We start from the raw sequence: 25500 nt of genomic DNA, 5'->3' as shown, positions 1-25500 counted from the left end.
AGTGTATTACTAGATTTTAAACAGCATTATCACTTATTGTAATGTTTTATATATCTATACCTGTGAAAGGGACCAGCCTAAAGTGATTTAGCAAGACTTAATTTTCTGACTAAAGTTCCACTTTACTGAAATCTTATGATCTCATTGCATACATCAGGGGTCTGTAAACTTGTAAATAAAGGGCTAGTTTACTGTCCTTCAGACTTTGGGGTGGGGTGGAAATTGTCCTGGTGTCAGTGGAAGTAAACAGTACCCTATATTTGATATTAGAGGAGTAATAGTGTCCCATTGTTGATGTCAGTGGAATGAACAATGTCTTGTATCAATGGAAGAAATAGAACAGATAGAAGGCAGCAAAGGGCTGCATCTGGCCCCTGGGCCACCGTTTGGAGACCACTGGCATGCATAAAGGATAAGTGCTAAATGTATAGATTAACTATTAGGAAAATGAGTCTGAAGTATACCCCCAGACCCAACAGAAAATAACAGAATATAAAGAATGTAAAAAAAAAAGTACAGAATATATTTAAAACAAAAGGTAGCCTAAGACACACACTGTAATTGTCTAAAATATACAGTATGTGAGCAACAATATGACAAATAAATGTCAGAGGAAAGTATTAAGTGGAGGAGACGTGCCATATGAAGAGCGATCCCATAAGGCCCATATTTTATTACACAACTCCAGGGAGTCCCTGGCTTTATGAGTGTGATGCTCCATCTTTCTTATAGTTGCAACGGTGGACAAAAGCTGGTCCGCCATTGTAGATGAATAAGTCTCCTGGAACAGAACGACTGGTTTCTGATAAACGATCATGCCCCCTCCCACAATCCAAAGCTAAAACTAAACCAAATTAAACTAATTTAAAAATACTTTTTCACCCACTGTGGCATGCACATTTAGCATTTATTCTTGAAATGTCTAGTACTTACGGCAAATCTTAGAGGTTCTCCAGTTCTTTGGCGATCCTCCAGCATGGCTACACTGCCTTGAGTACTCAGTAAAGATGTTACACAGGCAGAACCCAGTTGAGTTTCCAGTGCATCTACACGCATCGTGCTCACACAGTTCAATGTATTTGTTAACGTCAACAAGGCCATGGCAACCCTGCAGAGCTGGGCTAGTGAGAACATTTTTGCATATACTATTCTGTTGGCAGAAGAAAATGAAAAATACAAGTTATAAAAGGAATGCAATGGGGTTGATTTACTCAAGGTGTAGAGCATGTTCATTTTGCAAGGGAACTTTCACTTAGCTTAGTGGATGTGGTAAAAATTCACTTTGCAATGAACCCATGAATTCAATTTACTATTATAAATGAACAAGCAGCAGCAGTGTTGGGGCTGTGTATTAGAGCTGCTATTGCCCTGTATATTGAATAGCAGCCAAGAGCTTTATTACACACCTCCAAGTCCCCCGATTTTTCATTATAGTAAAAGTACAGTTTAGAGAATGGTTGGGAGCTCAAGGGTGGCTGTCCCTACCCTAACAGAAACATTCAACAAAAGTGGCTTTAGACTGGGTGAAGCTACAGGCTACAGTCAGTATTAACACAGATAAAGAGGTGCTTCAAATCCGCCACTAAGCTACTGATCCAAAAGGGAGCAAGTGCTATATGCACTTGGTCCCCTGGAGAATATTTGTTAACTGGGAGTACTTTGGGCATACAGTCATTTCTGTCCACTCTATCAGATACATATATACAGTGTATATGTATATATTGTATGTGCTTTAAATTGATAAAAAAGTAAAATAGAATGATGCCATAAACCATTTGTAGTCTTTTGCTACATTAGGAAAATTAAGGTGCAGGTGCATTTTTTTTTAGGGCATTGGCAGCTTAATCAGATGAACAACCTACCTAACTAGTGCAAGGCACCAGAACATAAAAGTGTTAAGGGGCCTTAATAAACCCTTTCTATAGAAATGTAGAGGTTGCAGTGGTTGGCTTTTCATTGTGCAAACTCTAGTTGAGATGCAGTTACTGAGGATGATTTACTAAAGGAGTGAATGTTCACTTCAATTATCCAGTCATGTAAAAAGCAAATTGTTTCCTTATTTCATTTACACATGATTGGGTATTTAAATGGACCGTAATTTTCTTTTCAGATAATTAACGTAAATATTCACACAAAGTATTGAATGAAAATTCTCAACTCCTTTAGTAAACTAGCCCTAACTACGCAGACTTCAGGAGTCAGTAATTCAAAGCACTGGACACAGAGGATCATCGTAACAGCTGGGCAGTTGACAAGGACAAGCCTCTGTCATCTGCCCAATTCATTTGAATGGATATGCACTATGTTATCACAAGAGGGACGGTCAGAGTGTCTGTGACATAGAAGAAGGATGATATAGCATGCTCTGCCTTCATAGTATTCTATGAACACATGTGGCACGTCTGGGTACTTATTTTAAAATACCTAAAGAATTAATCTGTCACACTTTGCTCCTTAGTGTTAATTTCCCCTACATTTGCTTCCCCCTCCACACTATGTTACTTACTATTTAACAAAAGAGTACTAGGCCGTTATAAATGTATTTACTTCGGGGGCCAATTTACATATACTGTACCTGTGGCATTACAGTGCCTTAATAAACACACAATACCATGAGCTATGTTGCATGTCATGCTCTGTGTTAAGGCAGCCCATTTATTTTAAATGGAAGACCGGAATGTACAATATACAGTAAAACCATGGTTTGCGGGTAACTTGGTTTGATAGCATTTTGAAAGACAAGCAAAAAAATGTTCATACATTTTGACTTGATATACAAGCGATGTCTTGATATACAATTAGTGTCAAGTCACAGCTGAGTATAAAAGAGAAGAGAGGTGCCTCTAAGTGTGGCAATATGGTTATATTTAATAAAGATACAACATTTAGCAACTCACATCCTCCTAACTCATCATCCTCCATACCGCCATTAAAGTCATCCCTTCCATGCTGCGTTCCACGAGCTCTTCAAGCCTCACTTTCAGATCGCTCTACTGCAGGGTAGTCTTTCCGGGCACGATTGCAGATTGACAGCAGTGAGAGCCAGCGGTGCGGACAGCTTTACCCTGGGTGCCTCTTTTAACCATGAACCATGTGAATTGCTAAATGTTGTACCTTCATTAAATGTAACCATATCGCTACACTTAGAGACGCCTCTCTTCTCTTTTATACTCTGTAGCTCCTGCTTTATTTTGCTTCTAATCCTCTTGTGGAGGCTTCCATTTGTGGATGGACATTTTATGGTTACACAACCTATCACATTGCTATAATGTTTTTATATGGACTATAAACTGAAGGAACAATGAATAAATGGTTGCGGAAAGAATCATCTGAGTTTCCATTATTTCTTATGGGGAAATTCGCTTTGATATACAAGTGCTTTGGATTACAAGCATGTTTTTTGGAAGAAATTATGTTTCCAATCCAAGGTACTGTATATAGTAAAAATCCACTATTACAATGAGCTACATTCTAAATTGTAGTTGGGAGACACTGGAATACAGTACAATTTGTATTACCGGTAACTGATATAGTATATGATACATAGGATGGTACTGGTGAAACTATTTACACCAAAGTACTAAGCAATGTTACAGGCTGACAGTGACTGAGCATGTTGTTTTTAATATTGCAGTTGTTTTCAAAAGTAGATCTACTTCATCCCATTACAAAAAGATTACTTGCTTTAGTGCTTTATTATAAATGCATCAAGACTTTGTTTTCTCTTGGTCCCTCTGAAAAGCTTCACAAATATTTGCTGAGCCTGACAGTGAAGTCCATATAATGCAGATTTCCATGATCATGTGGAAACAATGCTACACTGTTCCTGGATTCAGAGCAGAGTTGCCACTCTCATGTAGGCTGTGCCTGTTTACACTACAGTGGATGAAACAATGTTGCAGGGGGTGCAGCTATCAGCATTGTCACTGCTTATTCACAAGCTTGCAGCTTGTCAGTCATCACCTGGCCCCAACTAGTCCTGCCCACTGCTTTCTAAATCGGCAGCATTGTTTCTGTTCCTTCCACTCTGAGCTTCAGTGTCTGGGAGGGGGAATGTGTGAGACAGAAATAAAAGAGGATTTGGCTCAGTTGGGTGAAGGTAAAGGAAGATTTTGTTTACCCTTAATGCTTGAGTAGCACAAAGTAACTGAATTTTGTACTTTTGTGAGTGACATAAAGTATCCATTAGTTGTACTTTAAGTCATCAAGTTACCACTCTGTAAGGAATCCTAGAGACTTACATTTATACGACATGTTCTTTCCCTTTCTTCTTCTTTGGAGTCTTCGCACTTCTTTTCTGGTTCATGTACTTTATGAAGGTTTCCGTACTCAATATTACTTAATGGAGCATCTAAAAAATACAATAAGGTTTGCATAGTGTCATACAAAGCAATAAATGTTATTATGGCCTGCATTAAAAAAAAAAAAACATTATTTTACTTACTGTTAAATTCAAGTTCATTTTTCACACCATCAAAATTACCACAGAGGCCACAAGTCTGGTTAGCAAATTTTGAACTCAGTTCCACCTAAACAAAATAAAATAATTGACTAAAGAAGGAATGGATGTCAAATAACTCTGTATTAAAGAACTCCATCTAAAATATTTCTCTAAAGTGGAGTCATCTGATTCTTTACTGCCACTTGGTGCAGCTGTGTGTGCCGGCCTGAAAGTGAGGGGCAGAATACTGCAGTAATTGCCCATTACAAATATATAGAAAAATCACAGGCCAGGGACACAAATAGCACCCCACTCAATACCATGTTGGGAACGAAGGGGTTGTAGTTTCTTCATCTCTAATAAAATTGAGAATTGTTCATTAAATGAAATTGCCCTTTAAAGATCTTAATGGGACGCTTCATGAGTGACTATAGAGGCTGAGATTGTGCAACTGTCTATTTGAGAATGCTAGTTTCCTGGCTGTCATGCTGATGCTGCCGTTTAAACCACTGACACTGAATGGTAAGTGATTCTACCATTTTTTCTGACTCTCGTTTACAGCGTGTTTGTTCTGGGCCAGACAACTAGCGCAATAGCAGCCCCTGTGGCAGAGTAACTTTAAAGAACACTAACCTAGTAGATGTATTGTAATCTGCTGAAATCTGAATTGCTGCTTTAGGCAACAAGACACTTTTCTTTCAGAAACAGCATACACCTTTGTATTCAAAGTGTAAGAAAAACTATGCTGAGACATATGTGTAGATGGAACACAGAATTACACATAGGAGAATATATTAAAAGAAATTTACACATTGAAGAAACTCTCTTTAATTACCGTAAGTGAATCTTCTTCATTCCAAATCATGTCAAAACCTATTTTGGAGGAAAGTCTCACATAGGACCCAGTCTTTGAGATTTGAATATTGTCTATGCTGTGTGGTAGACTGTCCAACCTGTAAAAAAAAAAAAAATACAGATTAGTAATCTGAAAGTACCCTTGCTAAAGCCTAATGTGGTTTCCCAAAAAATTATAAATAGGGTTAATCAAATGATAATTGTTAACAGGGTCACTGCTGTACATTTTCCTAATGTTGATACAGCCCTTATGTCAGGAAGGAGGCTGCCACAAAGGAATGCTGCTCCCTATGTAAAACCAGCAGTCTCCGTTCAGTCATCTGACATCCTTCTTTATCATCACTACAGCCCTGTAATTAACTGCTACTGCTGTTTATTTTTCCTAATCTAGCACTACCCCCTCAGGAGCCGCTGGTTAGATTTGGGATCGGCATAATTATGTTACCTCTGTGATATGTCTAGGGATGATGATGATGGTGAGAAGCAATAACGGAATGTCCAGATAGCAGGGTGACGTTTTCTATGCTGTATTACTGGTCCAACATGACCAACAGTCAACTGAGGTAGATAGAAGTAGGTTGGTGAAAGGAGAACTTGCAGATTCAGGCCTATGGATAAACAGAAGCAGTCCTGCTTCTAATAGCAACTCTTTCCTCGTCGCTACTTCAGCCGAAGTGGGTAATGTGCCCCTGGACAGGTCCCTCTCACAGGCCTGGCAGCCAGATCGTCACTTAGGACTTTCGGGAAGGAACAAGTCTCTGCCACCGACTTGGTTCCAATAGAATTAGGATTTGTGATGAGACCTCTGCCACAGGCCTAGCACTTGAGAACATGGATGGTAGAGCGAATCCTCCCAGTCAATAATTTGCCTGAATCTCCCTCTTATCCTTGGGGTCACCGACTGACAGTTTGCAGCATACAACCTGCCAGTGTCCGGTTACCCAGATCCCCGATGGTTTTGTCTGAGTCCTATTGGATCACCTGCCTCTGGGCTCACCTGAGACCGACTCCCCACCGAACAGCACAACTCAGTTGGGATCCCCCTGACAAGAGATGGGAACCCAGTAAGTCACTGGGGCCCCTTTGTAGCATCAGTTGCTCCGGGACATGAGGGCTCGGAGTCAGGAACTCCACGTAGCACGTGCGCCCCGGCCTGGTAGGCCATATCGCCGGGGCCCGTGATGTGCGCACACCCTAAAGGTGGGTGCCGCACCTGGAACCAGGAACCCACAAAGAACCCCACCAAATGGCGCCTGCCACAGCAATACCCTCTCCAGCATGCCCCGCGAGGGAAACACTCCTCTAATTGGCTGCTGGAGAAAAGCGGCTCTTCCTGGACCCCTTTGGCGCCACCTGCCACTCAGAGATGGAACTACATTTCTGGAGCACAGAATAACCCACAGGTCAATCCAGGGCTGGCGCCAGCCAAATTTAGACAAATCAACATAGATGAGAGCAAATAACTCTCTCATCCCACTAAATTTGACATAGCACCTGTACTGAAAAGTACACAGGCGCTACACTAATATTTCCCTAGCCACAGCGAAAAAAGTCCTATAACAGAGAGGAGACCACAGCTAAGGACCACTGCTTTCTCTGCCAGAGCAGCAGTCTCTGTACAGCAGTGCAACATGTCCACCTGCTTTCTTATCACTACAGTGCTGCAGTTAGCAATGCTCGCTAAAGAGAAGCGGGGAAAAGTACAATTATGCTTGATTATTAAAGGAAAAACAATGTGGTCTAAACCAATTCAACATGAATTCAGATGATGTTTTTCTATTTTTGAATCAGAGTTGAGGTATTCGAGTAGCTGGTTATAGGAACCCATTGGGGAAAAGAAGGCTGGTTTGGTACAATTACCATGCACTTTTCCTTTCATATGTGTTATAAACTGCAGTAAGGATCCAGCAAGAATCTAGAAATTACCTCAATTGTTTTCTAGGAGTATAATTCCTGAATTTTGTGCTGTGTAACACTCTCTCCCTACTCCTGTTATCACCATTTTCTTTCAAATTGTAAAGGTATGTTTGAGTTTGATTGGTGGCTGTTTTGTGAGTTTTGTATCAGGCTGTATTTTTGTGGTACAAAGATCACCAGTCTAAAGAGAACAGGGCGTGGGATGGATGTGTGCAGTACAGCACTGCCTAAATGAAAATAATGGAAGTACTAACCAGTAACCAGATACACTGTGAACCCCTGTACGCATTTCTGAACTGTAACTTAAAATGCAATAGTGAATAACTTACTCTTGATCATTCACTGTGACACGTTTTTCCTCCAATTCAATTGAATGGCCTTCCAGTTTTATGCTAATATGAACGATGATAGGGTTGTTTTTACGAACTTCACGTCTAATCATGACATGAAATTGCTCATAGTTGGTTTGGCAGTGAGACAGAAACCGGTAGGTGCAGTGACCAGGGTAATGGAAGATGTCACCATCGAAGGTCTTGAAATGATAGTTTCCAAAACTGCTGCAAATCCTCATGTTGTGAGAGGGATTCAGACCTGTAGATTCACACAAATAAACATTTATTGTACTGCCTTAAACAGCAACTCCAGGCAAGTTGCATTAAACAGCTAAATTGTTTTACCAGCCAAATCAGATTTGCATTTCTGTCCATCCAGATATGCCATGGGAACCTGATCTTTCTCGGCTACAGTTTCACTTGCACTTCCCTACCCACCCTGAGCCTGAGACAGTGAAGTACTATTGATATGCTTCTTCCTCCTATCAGTATTCCTCTTGTACTGAAGCACACATGATTGGCTGCTTGTGCTGCTTCTGCCTGTTTGAACTCTGCTGTATAATGGACAGTAAGAGGCTGATACCAAGCCAAATTCAGGTACTTATGTTGCCTGCATTTAAAAAATAACACTGTGTTATTAGTGATGACAGAGCTACATTAATGTGTGCCTTTTTTATCTGCCAAGCTGTAAACAAATCTGCTACTGCCTGAGCTATCTTGCATCCACCACTGGAAAGCTGCTGACTTCACAGCTTTGCCTTACTGAAGTACAGTGCAAAACTCCTCAAAAGACAAGGTCGTGCACCACATCTGAAGATCAGGCCTTTTTAAAGAAATTCAAAGATCATGTTTACCATTTTCACACCAAAGCGCTTAGTTATAAGGCACATGGAGCATCAAAGCATTCATAAACCGCTGTAACCACCGGTAACTTTGATTTTCAATAAAACTCCCGCTTACTGGACATGCTGTTTGGTCTTGTCTTTTGAAGAGTCAATTAATGTTAACAAGCAGACTACCAACAACATCCTGAAGATATTACAACTGTTCCAAAAAGTAGTACAAGTAGAAAACTCCTTTACAAAGTGTGATGTCCCAAAGCGAAGACTATTTGCCTTTGCTAAATCAACCCTCTGTGTTGCTTCTTCCTCTGAGGCCTCGTACACACGACCGGTTTCCTCGGCAGAATCCATCAAGAAACTTGGTGGGAGATTTTTTTTGCCAAGGAAACCGGTCGTGTGTACATTTTTCAGCGAGGAAACGGTCGAGGAATTCGACGAGCCAAAAAGAGAGCATGTTCTCTTTTTCCTCGACGGGAATGGAGAAAATTGGTTCGTCGAGTTCCTCGACAAGCCTAACAAGAACTTGACGAGTAAAACGATGTGTTTCGCCCGCCGGTCGTGTGTACGAGGCCTTACACTCTGAGCTCTTCTGTACAGAGGCTGCAAGAGGGTTATACTAGTGGAATTTACATACTCACAATGCTTGCATTAAAAAAAAAAACAATACATTTAATATTGTATTAATACAGAGCTGCATTAGTTGAGCCTTTTGAATCTGCATAGAGTTCTGCATAGCTTAACATTTTTTATACCAATATCTAAATGGCAGTGTTGTTAAAGTGATTTTTAAACTTTTTTTTTTAATAACAAACACGTCATACTTACCTGCTCTGTGCAATATTTTTGCACAGATCAGCCCCTCTGGGGTCCTCCTACTGGTACTCCTGGCTCCTGCCCCTTCCGAGTACCCCCCTAGCAGGCTGTTTGCTAAGGGGGTTGCTTGTGGAGGCTTGCTCCCAAGACCCACTGCCTGCATCCATAGACTCAGGCAGTGGGGCTTTGCCCGGACTTTCCACTCCCATGTCATAGGATTTGATTTCCAGCAGCAGAAGCCAATGGCTCCCACTGCTATCAATCTGCCCTGTGAAGTGGGAGAGAGCAGAGAGAGATGCTGTTCTCATGCACAGTGCTGGACTGAGATCAGGTTCAGGTAAGTATGGGGGGCCGTGATCCCGTACACAGAAGGTTTTTTCACCCTAATGTAGAGACTGCATTAAGGTAAAAAAAATAAAATAACAGCTTTAGAACCACTTCAAGCATCTTTAAAACAGGAGCGTATTTAAAGGAACATGTATTTCTATTCTTTACACTTAATAATTCTCTTTTGTCAAAACTCCATGAGATCTAGACCATCACCTGGAAAATATATAAAAAAACATAGGCATGTGTTTTATTTTTTCCTATATATGCTTACTTCGATAGACTGGGGAAGGTAACGTAATGAGGTTAACCTTCGGTCTTCCCTCTGTAAATTGAAATACATACAGTCAGTACATGAAATTAAACAAAAAAGTTACTTTTTAATACATTAGTTAATTTAAGGAAAAAAAATACACCGCTACCCAAAACATATGGTACGTGTAATTACTTTAGAGTTTGTGCTACACAATTATTCATGTAGATCTCATGGTGACGACAAAAAAACGTACTTGAAAGAGAACCTACTGTACAAAACCAGCTGACATTTAGCGTGTTATGGTCACTGTATGTAAACTTATATAAATCTAAAACTTCTGAAGAATGGTGCCTGCCCCCGAATTACACTCGGTAATCCCTTGTTACTGTAAATAAGGAATGTAAACTGCCATATCATTAACCACCATCCAGCCCTACATTGCTGTGTACATTTAAAAGTACCAGTGTTAAACAATTTTAGTTTGTGGTTCTCTTACCTGACTGCTGCTCTGTTTCTTGCTGAGTCTCTTCAGTTTGCTCTTGGTCTCCTGTTTGTAAAGATACACTTTTCAAATTGGGTAAGAGAAAGTTGACTTGCATTCAGTATATTAAAAAAAGAACACAGCTAGGTAAGAAGCACACTTATTTGCTGGTTCAGTTATTCAACATTTTATGTGACCCCTCTGCCTCCTATTTACTAGATATTAGTTGATTTTACCAAAGGAGTAGAAAATGTTTACTTAGCTTGGTGAATAAAGTGAACCTGTGTTCACTTTAAATACCTAATCATCTGCAGGGGGGCTAAACGTTTATGCACATCACAATAAACGAATGCCTGCGTTTCCCCTGCCTGGTGCATGAACACGCAATGGTTCTTCTGAATTTCCCCTGTGCTGTCCAGTTATTGCTTCTTCCTAACTGCTTTTCTTTCAAACCTCTTAGGCCCCATGCACACAGGAAGGCAAACACCCCACTTTTACAGAAGTTTGACAGGGTTTATTTCTGCCTTTTAACACCCCTCTATGTTAACCCATGTGTCAATGAACACATAGGCTTTTACAGGCATTTAGCGTTTAGAGGTAGAAAATAAAACCCACCACTTGCGTGTTCAGAAGAGGAGAGTTTGGGCAGAAAAAAAAAGCCAAATGCTCATAAATGCACATGAACATGCATTAACTCGCATGCAAAATGCAGCTTTATGTCCGGTGTGTATAAGGCTTTATACTTACCCTACTCTAGGGTTCCTTTCTAATGCTCCACTATGTAGCAGGTAGTTTTTCTCCCATATCTCCCAAATACTTCCAGGTGACCACCTGTCTCTACAGTATTGCATTAATTAATATGGTATTGAACATAACATATTATCCACTTAAGCCCCGGACCAATATGCTGCTAAATGCCCAAAGGCGTTTTTACAATTCGGCACTGCGTCACTTTAACAGACAATTGTGCGGGCTCCCAAACAAAATTTACGTCCTTTTTTTCCCACAAATAGAGCTTTCTTTTGGTGGTATTTGATCACCTCTGCGTTTTTTATTGTTTGCGCTATAAACAAAAATAGAGCGACAATTTTGAAAAAAATTCAATATTTTTTACTTTTTGCTATAATAAATATCCCCCAAAAACATATATAATCTTTTTTTTCCATCAGTTTAGGCCGATACGTATTCTTCTACCTATTTTTGATAAAAAAAAATCGCAATAAGCATTTATCGATTGGTTTGCGCAAAATTTATAGCATTTACAATATAGGGGATAGTTTTATTTATTTATTTTTTTTACTACTAATGGCGGCGATCATCGATTTTTTTCGTGACTGCGACATTATGGCGGACACTTCGGACAATTTTGACACATTTTTGGGACAATTGTCATTTTCACAGCAAAAAATGCATTTAAATTGCATTGTTTACTGTGAAAATGACAGTTGCAGTTTGGGAGTTCACCACAGGGGCCGCTGAAGGAGTTAGGGTTCACCTAGTGTGTGTTTACAACTGTAGGGGGGTGTGGCTGTAGGTCTGACGTCATCGATCGAGTCTCCCTATAAAAGGAATCACTCGATCGATGCAGCCGCCACAGTAAAGCATAGGGAAGCCGTGTTTACATACGGCTCTCCCTGTTCTTCAGCTCTGGGAAGCGATCGCGTTTCTAGCCGCGCCCTCGTCCCGGATCGCTCCCCGCGGGTTACCGACCGCTGCATGTTTTTGCTCATAGACACAACATCAAGTGTGAGGATATGTCTCCAAAGTGAGAGAAAATCTCAATAAAAGACAAAGATGGCAATAAACAGCTAAAAGGGGTATTGCCCTTTCTCTACTCTACTAAAAAAAGAGCATCTTGCATTTGTTTTTGTTGATGTTTGAGGTTTTCTATTACGTTCTTTAATGTGAAATTGTTGTCATTGGGATAGTAAGTGAGGGGTAATAAATCTCTTCAACAAAGGTCTGGATAGGAATAAAAACCCCACTCTCTTCAAAACTACAAAAAATATGTTTTGGCCAGACATAAGCCTGGTACACACGGACCGAAAATGGTCTGGTTTAACAGAAACCAGCCAACATTTGGCCCGTGTGTACGGCAGCCTGTCCGACAGAAGCTGGCTGAACGTCCAGACTTCTGTAGAACGGGCATGCCAGAAAAACATCTTCTGATCAGAATCTGATCATCGCTCGCAGACCATGGCTGCGAGCACTGACCGGTGTGTTCTGGGAGGGGGGCAGTCCCCCTGTTGGAACACAAAAGCTCAGCAGCGAGATCACCGTACTAACATCTGGGCTGAACAAAGTGTGTGCCAGGCGATAGGTTTTGAGAAAACATAAAAGAAAGTAAAAAATAAAAAATAAAACTGTGGGGGGTTACAAACCTGGTTCATACCCTTCTACATCAATTGCTCCATATTCTTGATCAAAAGAATCCCAATCTTCATCTAGGAAAAAAAAAATATATTTTGTGTTAACATGTTTGTGTTAGTAGCAATCTCTTCTTCCTCTAGATGGTGGTATATATTAACAGAAGCAATTTTGATTTCCTTATGATACACATGTGAGCATGTGATAATAGTTTTAATACTTTATCTATGTACAATTTAACATATATATTTACTGTACGTTAATGCCATATATTTGAGCATTACATACACAAACTCTTCTTCCTGCCTTAAAAGGTCGTATTTTAATTGTTACTTTCCCAGTGTAAGTCTACCAGTCAGGTCTGACCACTGAGACTAAAACTGGTCATATATGGAACAAAATAAATATCAACCGGTTCAGCAGGGATTGGCTCAATTTCAAGCCATGTGTGACCATTGCAGTTGAACAGAAATCAGTCTACTAATCGACTTCCATTCAACCACCCGGTCAGATAAAAGCCACTCGATCAGCGCTGCAGGCAAAAGGGTGCAGCACTGATCTATATGTTCTAACAGCGGGGAGAGTCACCCTGCTGTCAGAATATATTAGCTTAGTGGGGAGGATTTCTCCATTCATCTCAAATGTGTGGATGAGGGAATCAGTTAATTATTTATTTTTGTTCAGCCCCCAGGCTGAATGAAAAGAAAACTGAACCATGTATGGTCAGCTTTACAGAGTATCTGTGTAGATAAGATTTTATATTTTGTTTTCCTGTCTGCTAGGGAAGCTGAACAAATGCACACAAATACAAATAGCCACCAGAGGGGAAATGAAAAGTCTGCATGTGTAATGCAATAACAGAAACATGTACAATTGTAAATCAATATAAGAAATTGCTTTAAAGCAAATACAATACAATAATTACAGAAAATATGTGCTCACTGAATATACACTGTACCAGGTGTTTGAAAATGAGATTAAACAGTGAGCAAACTTGCAAGGACTAAATCTTCAATGGGGCTGCATTATTTGTATATTTGTATTGTGGGCCACATTATGTCTACTGAGGGATGCATCTACCTAATTAAAAAAAAAAAAGACTAGGCACTTTGGAATGTAGAATTATAAAGATTTTTTTTTTTTACAAGATCTATAAAACATGTTTTTAAGTATTTAGATGCAAAATTGTAGTGTAATTTATTAACTGTTAAATGGGGGCACGTTCATCAAGAGATCAACAATGTGGAAACAGAGAATGTATAATGTTTATGTACAATAGGATGAATGAATGACCAAAGTGCATGATGTCACTTACATATGCCATGAAATAATAAGCCATAACCTATTTCTACAACCTTTCATACTTTTAATTTAATGATTTTTATGATTGTTATTAATAAAAATTGTTACAAAATGTTTTAATCAAAACAAGAGGACAATTTACAAATTGTGTTAGGTATGATGGTAAACTTCTGTTTCTGCAAACACCTTAGTTTTAGCTATTTTTTGTTATCTTTAACACCTTCCCACTCGGCCTATAGCAGAATGACGGCCCGGCAGTAGCTTTACCATTCTGACTGAACGTCACATTATGTCCTTCAAAATGTCCACTTGTGCACGTACATGGGGGTATGCAACGTGGTGATCAGGGATTTACCGTGTCCCTCGGACACAGTGCAATACTGATCACGGTAAAGAGCCTGTGACTTAGACTCTTTACCATGTGATGAGCTGTGTCCAATCACAGCTGATCACAGTGTAAATAGGAAATCATTGACACAAGAGACAAGGGTAGAGGACGGCCTCCCCCTCTCTTCTGTGCTCGCCTGTCCGCTTAGTGGATGAACGAATGGGGTAGTACGCTCCCTTAGGTAGTTGGGGGGAGGGTGGGGGGAGGGGGGGGGAGATTGGATACAGGGTTAGAAGACTTAGAAGATATCAGGTACATCTGATTATACAGGCTAAGAATATGCTCAGTACTGATTATAGTATGTTGTCTTCCCTTTCTTTTTCCTGTTTGTATAATGCTAGATGGTTACCTGTTAAAATAATTGTCTGATGTATAAGTAATGTTAAAATCAAATAAAAAGAAATTAAGTAAAAAAAAAAAAAATAGGAAATGCCAGTTATTGCCGTTCTTCATCTCATGTTGACAGCGTGCTAACCATTCCTCAGTGGGGACATCTACACTGATAATCAGTGCTCTACTGTAATTATCAGTGCTGCCTTTCAGTGCCCATCAGTGATGCCTGTCAGTGCCCATCAGTAGTCCCTATCAGTGTTGCCAATCAGTTCCCATCAGTGATGTCTGTCGGTGCACATCAGTGCTACATTTCAGTGCTGACTATTATTACAGTATTCAGAATCGTACCATAGTTTGTCAGCATTCCACGAGTGTGCGCAATTTCAAAGCATGACATGTTGGGTATCTACTTATTTATTTGGCGTAACTCTGCGTTTACTTTATACAAAAAAACTGGTCTAACTTTACTGTTTAGTTTTTATTTAATTCATGAAAGTGTCTTTTTTCCAAAAAAATTGCATTTGAAAGACCGCTGTGCAAATACAGTGTGACATTAAATATTGCAATGATTGCCATTTTATTCTCTAGATTCTCTGCTAAAAAAAAAATATACTGTATATAACGTTTGGGGCTCTAAGTAATTTTCTTGCAAAAAATGTGGATTTTAACTACTAGCCGACCAGCCGCCGCAGGTTGGCTCAGCTGCGCGAAATCACATAGGTATATGTCATTTCGCATTTCAGCCAATAGGAGCGTGTGCACTGGATTTTCCTTTAGTAAATCAAACCCTTGTAGTGGAAATAAATATAAAAGAGGAAAATATGAGTTAAAAGTGAAATTTGGGTTATGGCTTTTTTGTAGATTTATACTTATCTAAGTGCTGCATCTGTGCCCCGCCACCCCTGTATTGAGAACTGAGCGATCAAGTACTACTGATCGCTCAGTTCTCACAGCTCCCTGAGCAGAGAGCTGGTGAGTGTCTTTCTGGCTTTATCTAGGGGTGAAATAAACACTTCTACTCATCTGATCCTCTGCTTCCCAGCAGATGGCTCTCCGGGGGTCTGTACTGTAGCGGGGACCTGCACTGTAGCAGGGTTTACACTGGAGGGGGTATGTGTAAAATGCAGGGGGTCTAGAACTGTTAGGGGGGTATCTGTGTAACATACAGGTATGTATTGAGAACTGAGCGATCAAGTACTACTGATCACTCAGTTCTCACAGCTCCCTGAGCAGAGAGCTGGTGAGTGTCAGTCACAGCTCTCTGCTCTTTCCCCTCCTCGCTAACTGGAGCGCTGAGCTGTGCATGGGGTGGGGGCAGGCGGCTCAGGCTCTCTCTCTGAGAGGCTGTGCCGTGTGTCAGTCCAGGGCAGGGCCAGACTGGCCTACTGGGATACCGGAAAAATTCAAAGTTGTAACCAAAACAAGAGGTGATCCTGAAGCCCAACTCTGGGGCTGTACTTGCACTGCAAGGGTTACTTTCTGGCTTTATCTAGGGGTGAAATAAACACTTCTACTCATCTGATCCTCTGCTTCCCAGCAGATGGCTTTCCGGGGGTCTGTACTGTAGCGGGGACCTGCACTGTAGCGGGGTTTACACTGTAGGGGGGTATGTGTAAAATGCAGGGGGTCCAGAACTGTTAGGGGGGTATCTGTGTAACATACAGGTGTCCAGAGCTATGGGGGGCTGTGTAATGTAAAGGGATCCAGAGGTGCAGGGTGCTGTGTAATGTAAAGGGGTCCAGGGTGCTGTGTAATGTAAAGGGGTCCAGAGGTGCAGGGTGCTGTGTAATGTAAAGGGGTCCATAGGTCCAGGGTGCTGTGTTATGTAAAGGGGTCCAGAGGTGCGGTGCTGTGTAATGTAAAGGGGTCCGGAGGTGCGGTGCTGTGTAATGTAAAGGGGTCCAGAGTGCTGTGTAATGTAAAGGGGTCCAGAGGTGTAGGGTGCTGTGTAATGTAAAGGGGTCCAGAGGTGTAGGGTGCTGTGTAATGTAAAGGGGTCCAGAGGTGTAGGGAGCTGTGTAATGTAAAGGGGTCCAGAGGTACAAGGACTGTGTGTAATGTAAAGGGGTCCAGAGGTACAAAGGATGTGTAATGTAAAGGGGTTCAGAGGTGCAGGGTGCTGTGTAATGTAAAGGGGTGCAGGGTGCTGTGAAATGCAAAGGGGTCTAGAGGTGCAGTATAATGTAAAGGGGCCCAGAGGTACAATGGCTGTGTAATGTAAAGAGGTCCAGAGGTGCAGGGGGCTGTGTAGTGTAAAGCAGTCTAGAGGTGCAGGGTGCAGTGTAATGTAAAGGAGTTCAGAGGTACAAGGGCTGTGTAATGTAAAAGTGTCCAGAGGTGCAGGGTGCTGTGTAATGTAAAGGGGTCCAGAGGTGCAGGGTGCTGTGTAATGTAAAGGGGTCCAGAGGTGCAGTTGTGGAGAGGGGTTACACATAAGTGACAAAAAGATATTGAAGGATGCAGGGAGCACAGTGGGGTGTTTTTACATGTTATGGTGGGGGGTGCCAGATATAGGATCCGACCTGGGTGCCAAATGCTCTAGGTACGCCTCTGTTAACAAATGCTATGTGTAGGTGAGAATCAAAATAATCATACAGTGAATGAAAGTATATAGTCCAATTGCAGCCTAAGGCTATATGATGTTTGACCGGTAAGACCGCATGAAGGAGATCACATAAAAACATAAAACACAACAGTCTCTAGTGGGAGAAGTTCTATTGATTCCAGTCAGGGCTTATGGATGCAGGTTCTTGCAGTGAGGAAAGGTGTTCCTATACAGCTGATACAGCATTCGCGGTGGTCCCGGTGCTTCCCCACAAGGGTCCCCACTCACCAGATCCAACTCCCCGCCAGGGGTACATAGCATGTAGTATAGGCTTCCCATTTTTCCACTATACCTATATATACCTACTACATGCTGTGTAGCCCTGGCGGGGAGTTGGATCTGGTGAGTGGGGACCCTTGTGGGGGAGCACAGCGGAGTCTGTGTGCTTTCATTTGTGTCATATCTTTACATAATACTCTCTTCAAATGTGCTTTAAAATGTTTTTCCTTTTTATGAACAAGAAAATAATGACATTATGCTGTGGGGCTGGTATGAAATTATTTCCAGGGCTGGTTTTCATTCCCAGTCCGGCCCTGGTCCAGGGACCCGGCAGATCCTGACTCTGTGGTCATGATGTCACAGAGCCTGGACCAAATTTTGTGACATCAGCAGAGAACGGACTTCAGCCCGCTTTTTGCTGAAAATGGGTTGCAGGAGTCCAAAACAAACTGCACTCCTGTGATCCATAGGAAAAGTATAGCCAAACAAGCTTTGGTTGTACTTCTCCTTTAAAGTGGGTTACACAGAGATGTCAGTATGTTTGTCAATGTTTCAGAGCATCTTAGGATCCCCTAAACCTAGAACATTAAACTTACAAATACAGGTTCAATTTCCAATGTTGGCGCTATGCCAAACTCACCACATACCTCAATACTCTCGATGCACTGAGCATATATTTACAGAGATCTCAGAGTTTGATGTTCTTTGTGTGCTTCGAAACATTAACAAAGGTAAGGACATGGACCCATGTATCTATCCTACATACTTTGTTTCCAGTAAAAATGATCTTTATATTAAAAGGATTGTATACTGCAGTAATATGTGGTTTATTTTTCAGTTAATTGTAGTTAGGTAAATATAGAATGCTTTCATTCATATCTCATATTCACCACTTGCAGCCAGTAAGTAGCAATCTTGATGTACCAGCATATTTTTTCCTATAGCACTAAAGATATAAGAATAAAATATACTCTAAGGTAAACATGTTTTGATTTGTGGCCTAGAAGCTTGCCCTCACCAAAGTATAGATTTAATGATATTATCATCATGTATTATGCTGCTAAAATTCTTGAGAATGAACACAGAGTCTACATATTCTGTGTGTGGAACGGGTATGGTTTATTATTGCATTTAAGGCTAAATCCTGCAGTATTTGGCCCCTGTCAGCATGCATGTCAGGGTGATTGTTTAAGCACTGTCTGCTTCAAGCTTAATTTGCAACATAGAAAGGAGCACCACATTTAAGGTAATGGCTCTTTTATCAGTAGTGACTATATACTGTGGTTTTGCTAGCAGTAAATATTCAGAATTTGAGTATTAATTCCATTTTTAAGCAGTGATAACAAATTATTCCGAATTTTACAGTGTTTATGTTTTTCAGCACTTAATTATCATTAAGAAAGGTGACCTGTCTTTTGGGACAGAAAAAGTGCAAGCTTTAGCTAATTAAACATAAAAATAAAAAATAAAGTAGGTTGAGTTCAAAAGTATTCATGATGTATTACAATATTTTAGTTAAAGTACCCTACTTTTAGTTATAACTTATAATATACAGATTAAAACCAGATTTAGAGAATTGAACTAAACATGAATCCAAGTCATGAACTGTACACCTATCAGATTTTTTCTGTGAAATAATACAACCCCTCGGACGTCAATGCAGTCAGCCAAGGTAAACTCTGCACAAAGGTTTTTTATTTGTAAAGAAATAAAATGATGTTCCAGCACTGTATCAAAAGAAAGCTTTGACAGCTCTCTCTGGAAACATCACAATGTTTCTGGCCATACAATGACCAATTATGGTTCTATCTTGAGAAAAGGTTGTTATCTGGCCCAAAACATAGCAAAGTTACAGAGCTTGCCATAAAAGCGGATTTTGATACACTGCTAGAATGTCATTTTATATGCTGTACCTTTAAACAGTTTAAATTCTAAGACCTCTGAGCAGATCCCATGTGGGCTAGAGAAATAGAGTGAAACTTTACTTTTAGTAAATAATTTTTCAGTGGAAAAGACAAGAGCAGGATGGTCCATTTATATCAATATGCTGATGTTGCAGTTTTGATGTTTTTTTGACATTGTGAACAAATTCCACCAGATAAATTAAACGATTTACATATTATTACCACATAAGTACAGCTAAGTACAGTTACCAGAAAGTTAACATAAGACAATAATCAATATTGGGTTATATTCTGTTTATTGCCCTTGTTATTACATACAAAAAAGGTAGTCTTTACCTGCAATCTTTTTCTTTTGTTGATTAGCAGAAGCTAGAAAAGAAATTGAACAAAATGCATTTTAGTTGGCTTTTTGAATCAGAAATAAAATATTACAATGTTGATAGCGCATAAGCTGTATATGGGAAATGTCTTATTATTACACATACAAAATAAAATTAATTCTAAACACATTAGCTTTGGTCCATCGTAAAACTAGTGAGCTTGAAAAAGGGCAAGGACACGTGAAACAAGTTTATAGATATAGACTGTCTATAAACTATAAGTTTATAGACTGTTTATAGATATGTTAAAATAAATACTATTTGCAACAGTAAGTGATACCACATGTCCTTTGTGTATGTGTAAAAGATATTTTTTTTTCATTACTGTCTCTGTCACTTTTGAAGAGATTGTCTAGGACACAGGACAATCAATGAATAAAACAAGAAACGCTTCTTATGCCCTGTACACACGATCGGTCAATCCGATTAGAACGGTCTGATGGATTTTTCCATCAGTTAACCGATGAAGCTGACTGATGGCCAGTTGTGCCTTCACACCATCAGTTAAAAAAATGATCGTGTCAGAACACGGTGACGTAAAACACAACGACGTGCTGAAAAAAACGAAGTTCAATGATGGATGTGCCTACGAACAATGTTTTTTTTTTATATCGGTTAGGAATCCATCGATTAAATTTAAAAAAAGTTGGCTTTTTTTTAACCGATGGATAAATAACAGATGGCGCCCACACATGATCGGTTTGGACCAATGAAAACGGTCCATCAGACCGTTCTTATCAGTTTAACGATCGTGTGTACGCGGCCTTACTCTTCCCTAACCTATCAACAAAAAAAGAAAAGGTTTTGGCTTGCGTTTTACTCTAAATAACTTTGCATGAGCTAAATCCTTCTTTATTAGCTTATACTAATCCCTTGCAGGTTTATTTAATACTTGGAAAAACATATTTATATCTGGCTAATCCAGCCAATATTTGATTAGGAAGGAAATGGATGTTCTTTAGTGACAGTAATCCAGACATCTGACTAGAAAAATATATAGAAAACCAGATTTCTTAATTGGCTCGCTTAAGGCAAAAATGTCATTATTGTACTTTACATGTCATCCAGTGCTGAAATTTCAATGTACGGTGTATTAAGACTAAACTTGTGTGCCAAGATTCATTGGCTAAATTTCTCACTTTCTCTTTTGCCAATGTTAGTCTTATATTTGTCTGCTAGAACTCTCTAGGAATGAGAATAAGGAAGACGATGATAAGAAATGTGACTATTATTTAAAATTTCAGACTGAATGCAATAATTTTGGATTCTGGAGGTAAGAAAAATTGCATTTAGCACAGTTGACTTTACTGAACTAGAGATGAGTGAATTGGTTCGCCCAAACTAGGACCTGACGCAGGACAGGCACATTAGATGATAGTCAATATCTGGGAATCTAAGCTGAATTGCTATCTGTAAATGGGTCTTTTGGGTATCTATTTGCTTATTAGAGCTTTCTTTTCCATAATTATTCTATGGCCTAATTTTTAAATTTTTTTTGAAGAAGAGTGTGAGGAATAAAAAGGGAGTCTCATCCCATGTAGAGCTCCACCAAGAAGTTTATTGCGTATATATATATATATATATATATATATATATATATATATATATATACACATATACATATACACACACACACACACGTCATTCCAGTGGATAGGTGGGTGTTTGGGTTATTGGTTCAAAGGACAATATCAGTGTTTTTCTAGCACAGTAAATTTTAAATTATTTGCTACAACTTACACTGAATTGTGTAAATCAATGCCTGGTGAATTTGTTTTTTAAAGACTACAAAACATGTTTAGGTAAACCTCTCCTAAAAGAAATATAGACAATGTAATTGCTAACCGCCCTCTGAAAATGTTAGTCTGGACCGAAAGAATGCTAATTTCTAATTGATTTTACTTTTGTAAACGGAAATGTGATTGCTTATACAGGCTTCAGCATCCTGTTTATCATTGTTTGCAATGCTTTGAATAATTGACTAATGGATACAAGTAGCTTGAGGACCACTGCTTTATCAAATATTATATATTGTGCACTACAGCAGGCATCTCTCTTTCTAGGTAAATTGTCCATAATATCATTATCTAGGAAATGGCTTAGGGAAATCCTTAAATAGTTAACAGATAACCCCATAAAGCACATTTATAATGTGCAAATAAGTTAAAGCTCAACTGAACCTCATTAATGAATTGCACTATGGCAATCAGGCTGCATATAAAGTAATACATATGCCTCTATTTTTTCTTTTTTATCAGCTGAGTGCTGCAGCAAGGCTTAAAAAACTCCATGTTAGGAGCATATAACAGATTTGGATATCTGTGGTCCAACACATTTCACTAAACAGTGCTCTAATCAACATCATCATCTCTTCCTCAGTACAGCTGTTTATTAGAGCAGTGAATATGGTGTGCCTGTTGGAAAGTTATGCTTCTGTGACTCTCCTAGTGATGTCAGCACAACCCTTGCAGCAGCAGTTAGCAGATGAATATTTAAATAGTAGGCACAATCATTATTTTATATATATAGAGAGTGACCGCATTACAGTAATCAATAAAGGGAGTTCAATTTGGCTTTAGAAGATGGTGTGCAATATGCAGTTAAGCTGTTACTAGAATCTTTTGTTAGGAAAAATCACACAAAGGATGAAGGAACAACATTATTCATTAGCATTATTAGTGCATACGTGTGTGTGTGTGTGTGTGTGTGTGTGTGTGTGTGTGTATATATATATATATATATATATATATATATATATATATATATATATATATATATATATATATATATATATATATATATATATAAAACCTTAAATGTTTTTCTTGCAAATCTTTATATTCATCTTCAATACAAGTTGTTTCAGTCAAAAGCTAATTAATGTGACCCTTACAGTATATAAATGGTCCTAAAGCATTGAAAAATAATAGATTATAGTCCATTTCCATTTACAAATTTCAACTTACCTTGTGCCTGGACAGAGGCAAGAAATACCAGAAGGCCTCCTATACATAATAGTAGCCCCCTATAGGTCCCCATGTTGTGTGCAGTCCGGTTACTGGTCACCGAACTGGGGATTGTAAGGAGGAACAGATGTTGAAAGTATGGTTGGCCTTTTTATAGCGTAAGCTTTGGGTATGGGCAAGCAATTCTACTGGACTAAAAAAGGGCGGAGTTACAGGGAATAGATATTGGCAGTGCCAATCTGTAGAATGTACTATTGTGGCCAGGCTAGTAAGGGCAGAGGATGGCCAAGAATGTTTGCATTATGGGAGTGGGTATTCCGTTTACTTATGAAAGACATTTTAATATACTTAATCTTTCCCTAAAGATAAAAATATATTTACAGTACTTCCCTGTAATATATTTAATTCATTTGTGATCCCTAATTTGTAATGTCACCAATCTACACTTAGTTACCAACATATTTGACATAATCGAGTTACTATAAAACGCCAGTATTCAGCAGCTGAATCTCGTTGCGGTACATTTTGGAGCAGGAATTCAAAGCTGAGAACAAACATAAATTCCACTGTAAACACCCATGACTCCTCAGCTATCTATCGATCCATCCTAACTATTATCCTGATTCTTGCTTGACCTGTCCCTCATTTTAACCTTCAAGGCATATAATCAAACATAAACATAGGTGCTGCTTTTGTCAACTTGTTCTTATAGGTGAAAACTACCAGGGTCGTTATATTTTTTCCCTATTTTTACTAATTGGTTTGATCTTAACCTAAACAAGGATGTGCAAATCAAGTATTAGGGCACCAGAAATGCAATGCTGTTAGATGTGGATGGAGGAAAAAAAGTATTTGTCTATGGAGAGCTTTACTGTTGGCCATGCCTGCCATGCTTCTGTAGTATTAGAAAGTGAGCTGACCATACACTGGTAAAATTTAATTTAACATTTTTATAATTTGTAAAACCAAAAAAAATCCAAAAGGAAAACACTGCACTAGATATGAGTATAAATGTTATATACCATTGATGAGTGATGAATTAATAATTAGCTGCCAGTACCAAAAAATGTGTAATACAAAAATTCTTAAAACATGTGTAGTATACAGTACAACGCTCAGAAAGAAAATGTGAATAAGATCTAAAATAAATTAAATTGATCTTAAATATAATTGTAATAATAAGTGAAAAATGAGAAATGAATCTCACAGTGACAAATTCATGTGAAAAAAACAGTATAAGTGACACAAAAAAAAAAACATGTGTGAATAAAGAAAGAGTCCCACTACATTGAATGGATGGAGAAACATAAGAAAAATCAGTCCTTGTAGGGTTAATCAGTCCTTATGGGGTTAATCCAAATAAACACCCAAAAAAAGAGGTTGAAAGATAGAGCAAACTTCATCCACCAGGAAGGCACCCAGAAGTGGTAATGCAGTCTCCTTACCCTATCTGTGTGACCACCGTTACAGTGGTCTCAGCAAACGTGGGGATTTTAGGTCTCCCTCCGGACCCTCTATGGAATATCTGAGGTGGTATCGGTTATCTCCACAGCAGGTGACAGATAGTGGCTCAGCTGTCAAAATATTATGACCGTCAAAAAGAAACCTAAAAAATCTGAAACACCCTTTAAAAGGAAACAAAGTTTCTTTGAGCAACTTGTTTTTGTGTTTGTAATGTTTGTTACATTTTCTAATGTTTAGTAGGGTAAACTCTTAAAAAATTTTAGTGGTGAGAAAACTTGAAGGACCAAGATGGGAAAATGTTCTCAAACAAATGGATTTCTATCTATGAACTTTAAAAAAAAATGTACATATTGTAATGAAACCTGTTTAATAATTCTGGGGTTCCATTCAAATATCATTCTGAATGAAATTTTAAGGGCTTTAAAACAAAACTAGTTGACTCAATGATGGCAAGAAAGAATGTTTCTGATGAACATTTTTGGGAATTTCCATACCAATGTCTGAACAAAAAATTAACCAAGTATGGCCATCTTAAAATGGAAAAGAGCTAAGATTTAGGTTTCAGTGAAATGAGAAGATGCACAATGTCTATAGCCACAAAGCTCAAGGGTGGCTTATTTTAAAGTACTTTACTGCTTGTTCAAAATATGTAAATAGTGTACAGCATGCACAGGTTAATTTTAAGTCAGTATAATAAATGGGCAACATCAGAATGTGTTTTGCAGAATATCAATAATAAACTTTTGCCATAGACATTATTATTTTATGTAGTATAACTGCTCTGGCACATTCACTAGTGAATCGAACTTACAGTATTCCTGGTTTACAAATTACTGACAAACCACCAGGAGGCATTGGTTATTATTCATCTTTCAGTTGCAGTTAAAGTGGTTGTTAACCCACATATCATAGTTTAAACAATCCTCTGTGTCTCCTAAGGATACTGTGTGTCCCCCTGTGTGTTTGTTTTATTAAAATAAGCCACCTTTTACCTTATCTCAAAGTGTCGATTGTCGCTCATGTGACCGGCCAACTCTCTCTCCTGACCACGGTGTTAGGGCTCAGCAGCCATGATACACCGTGGTCAGCTTACAGAGGGGAGGGTAGAAACTTGGAGGATCAGCCAGGTTTTTTAGGTGTTACAGGGACCCAAATTACGCAGCAAAATCACTGTGCTGTATAACATGCTTTAAGGGAACAGGATCCAATTTTCTTTGTTTTATTAAAAAAAAAAACACTTTAAGAATTGCAGAAAAATGACACTGATTAGCCTGGTGCACACACACCCCAACATATGACATAACATTT

The 25500-nt window shown here is 39.1% G+C and overlaps 1 protein-coding gene across 1 annotated transcript in view; it reads right to left on the bottom strand.

Annotated features, from left to right (window-relative positions):
• The window catches only part of LOC120916786 (mucin-19-like), a 191445-nt gene extending 168629 nt beyond the window's left edge, over positions 1-22816 (bottom strand). The window contains exons 1-10 of the mRNA XM_040327723.1: positions 22729-22816; positions 19719-19751; positions 12646-12708; positions 10280-10330; positions 9802-9852; positions 7543-7804; positions 5277-5394; positions 4445-4529; positions 4242-4351; positions 934-1150 (exon numbers count right to left, since the gene is read on the bottom strand). Of these exons, the coding sequence (XP_040183657.1) occupies positions 934-1150; positions 4242-4351; positions 4445-4529; positions 5277-5394; positions 7543-7804; positions 9802-9852; positions 10280-10330; positions 12646-12708; positions 19719-19751; positions 22729-22801 (1063 nt within the window). The 5' untranslated portion in view covers positions 22802-22816. The remainder of the gene's footprint in view (positions 1-933; positions 1151-4241; positions 4352-4444; positions 4530-5276; positions 5395-7542; positions 7805-9801; positions 9853-10279; positions 10331-12645; positions 12709-19718; positions 19752-22728) is intronic.
• Positions 22817-25500: the final 2684 nt, after the last annotated feature.

This window comes from Rana temporaria, chromosome 11 (genome assembly GCF_905171775.1).
Source record: "Rana temporaria chromosome 11, aRanTem1.1, whole genome shotgun sequence".
NCBI lineage: Eukaryota > Metazoa > Chordata > Amphibia > Anura > Ranidae > Rana > Rana temporaria.
The sequence above is the reverse complement of the archived record's forward strand: the minus strand, read 5'-3'. Positions and strand labels throughout refer to the sequence as shown.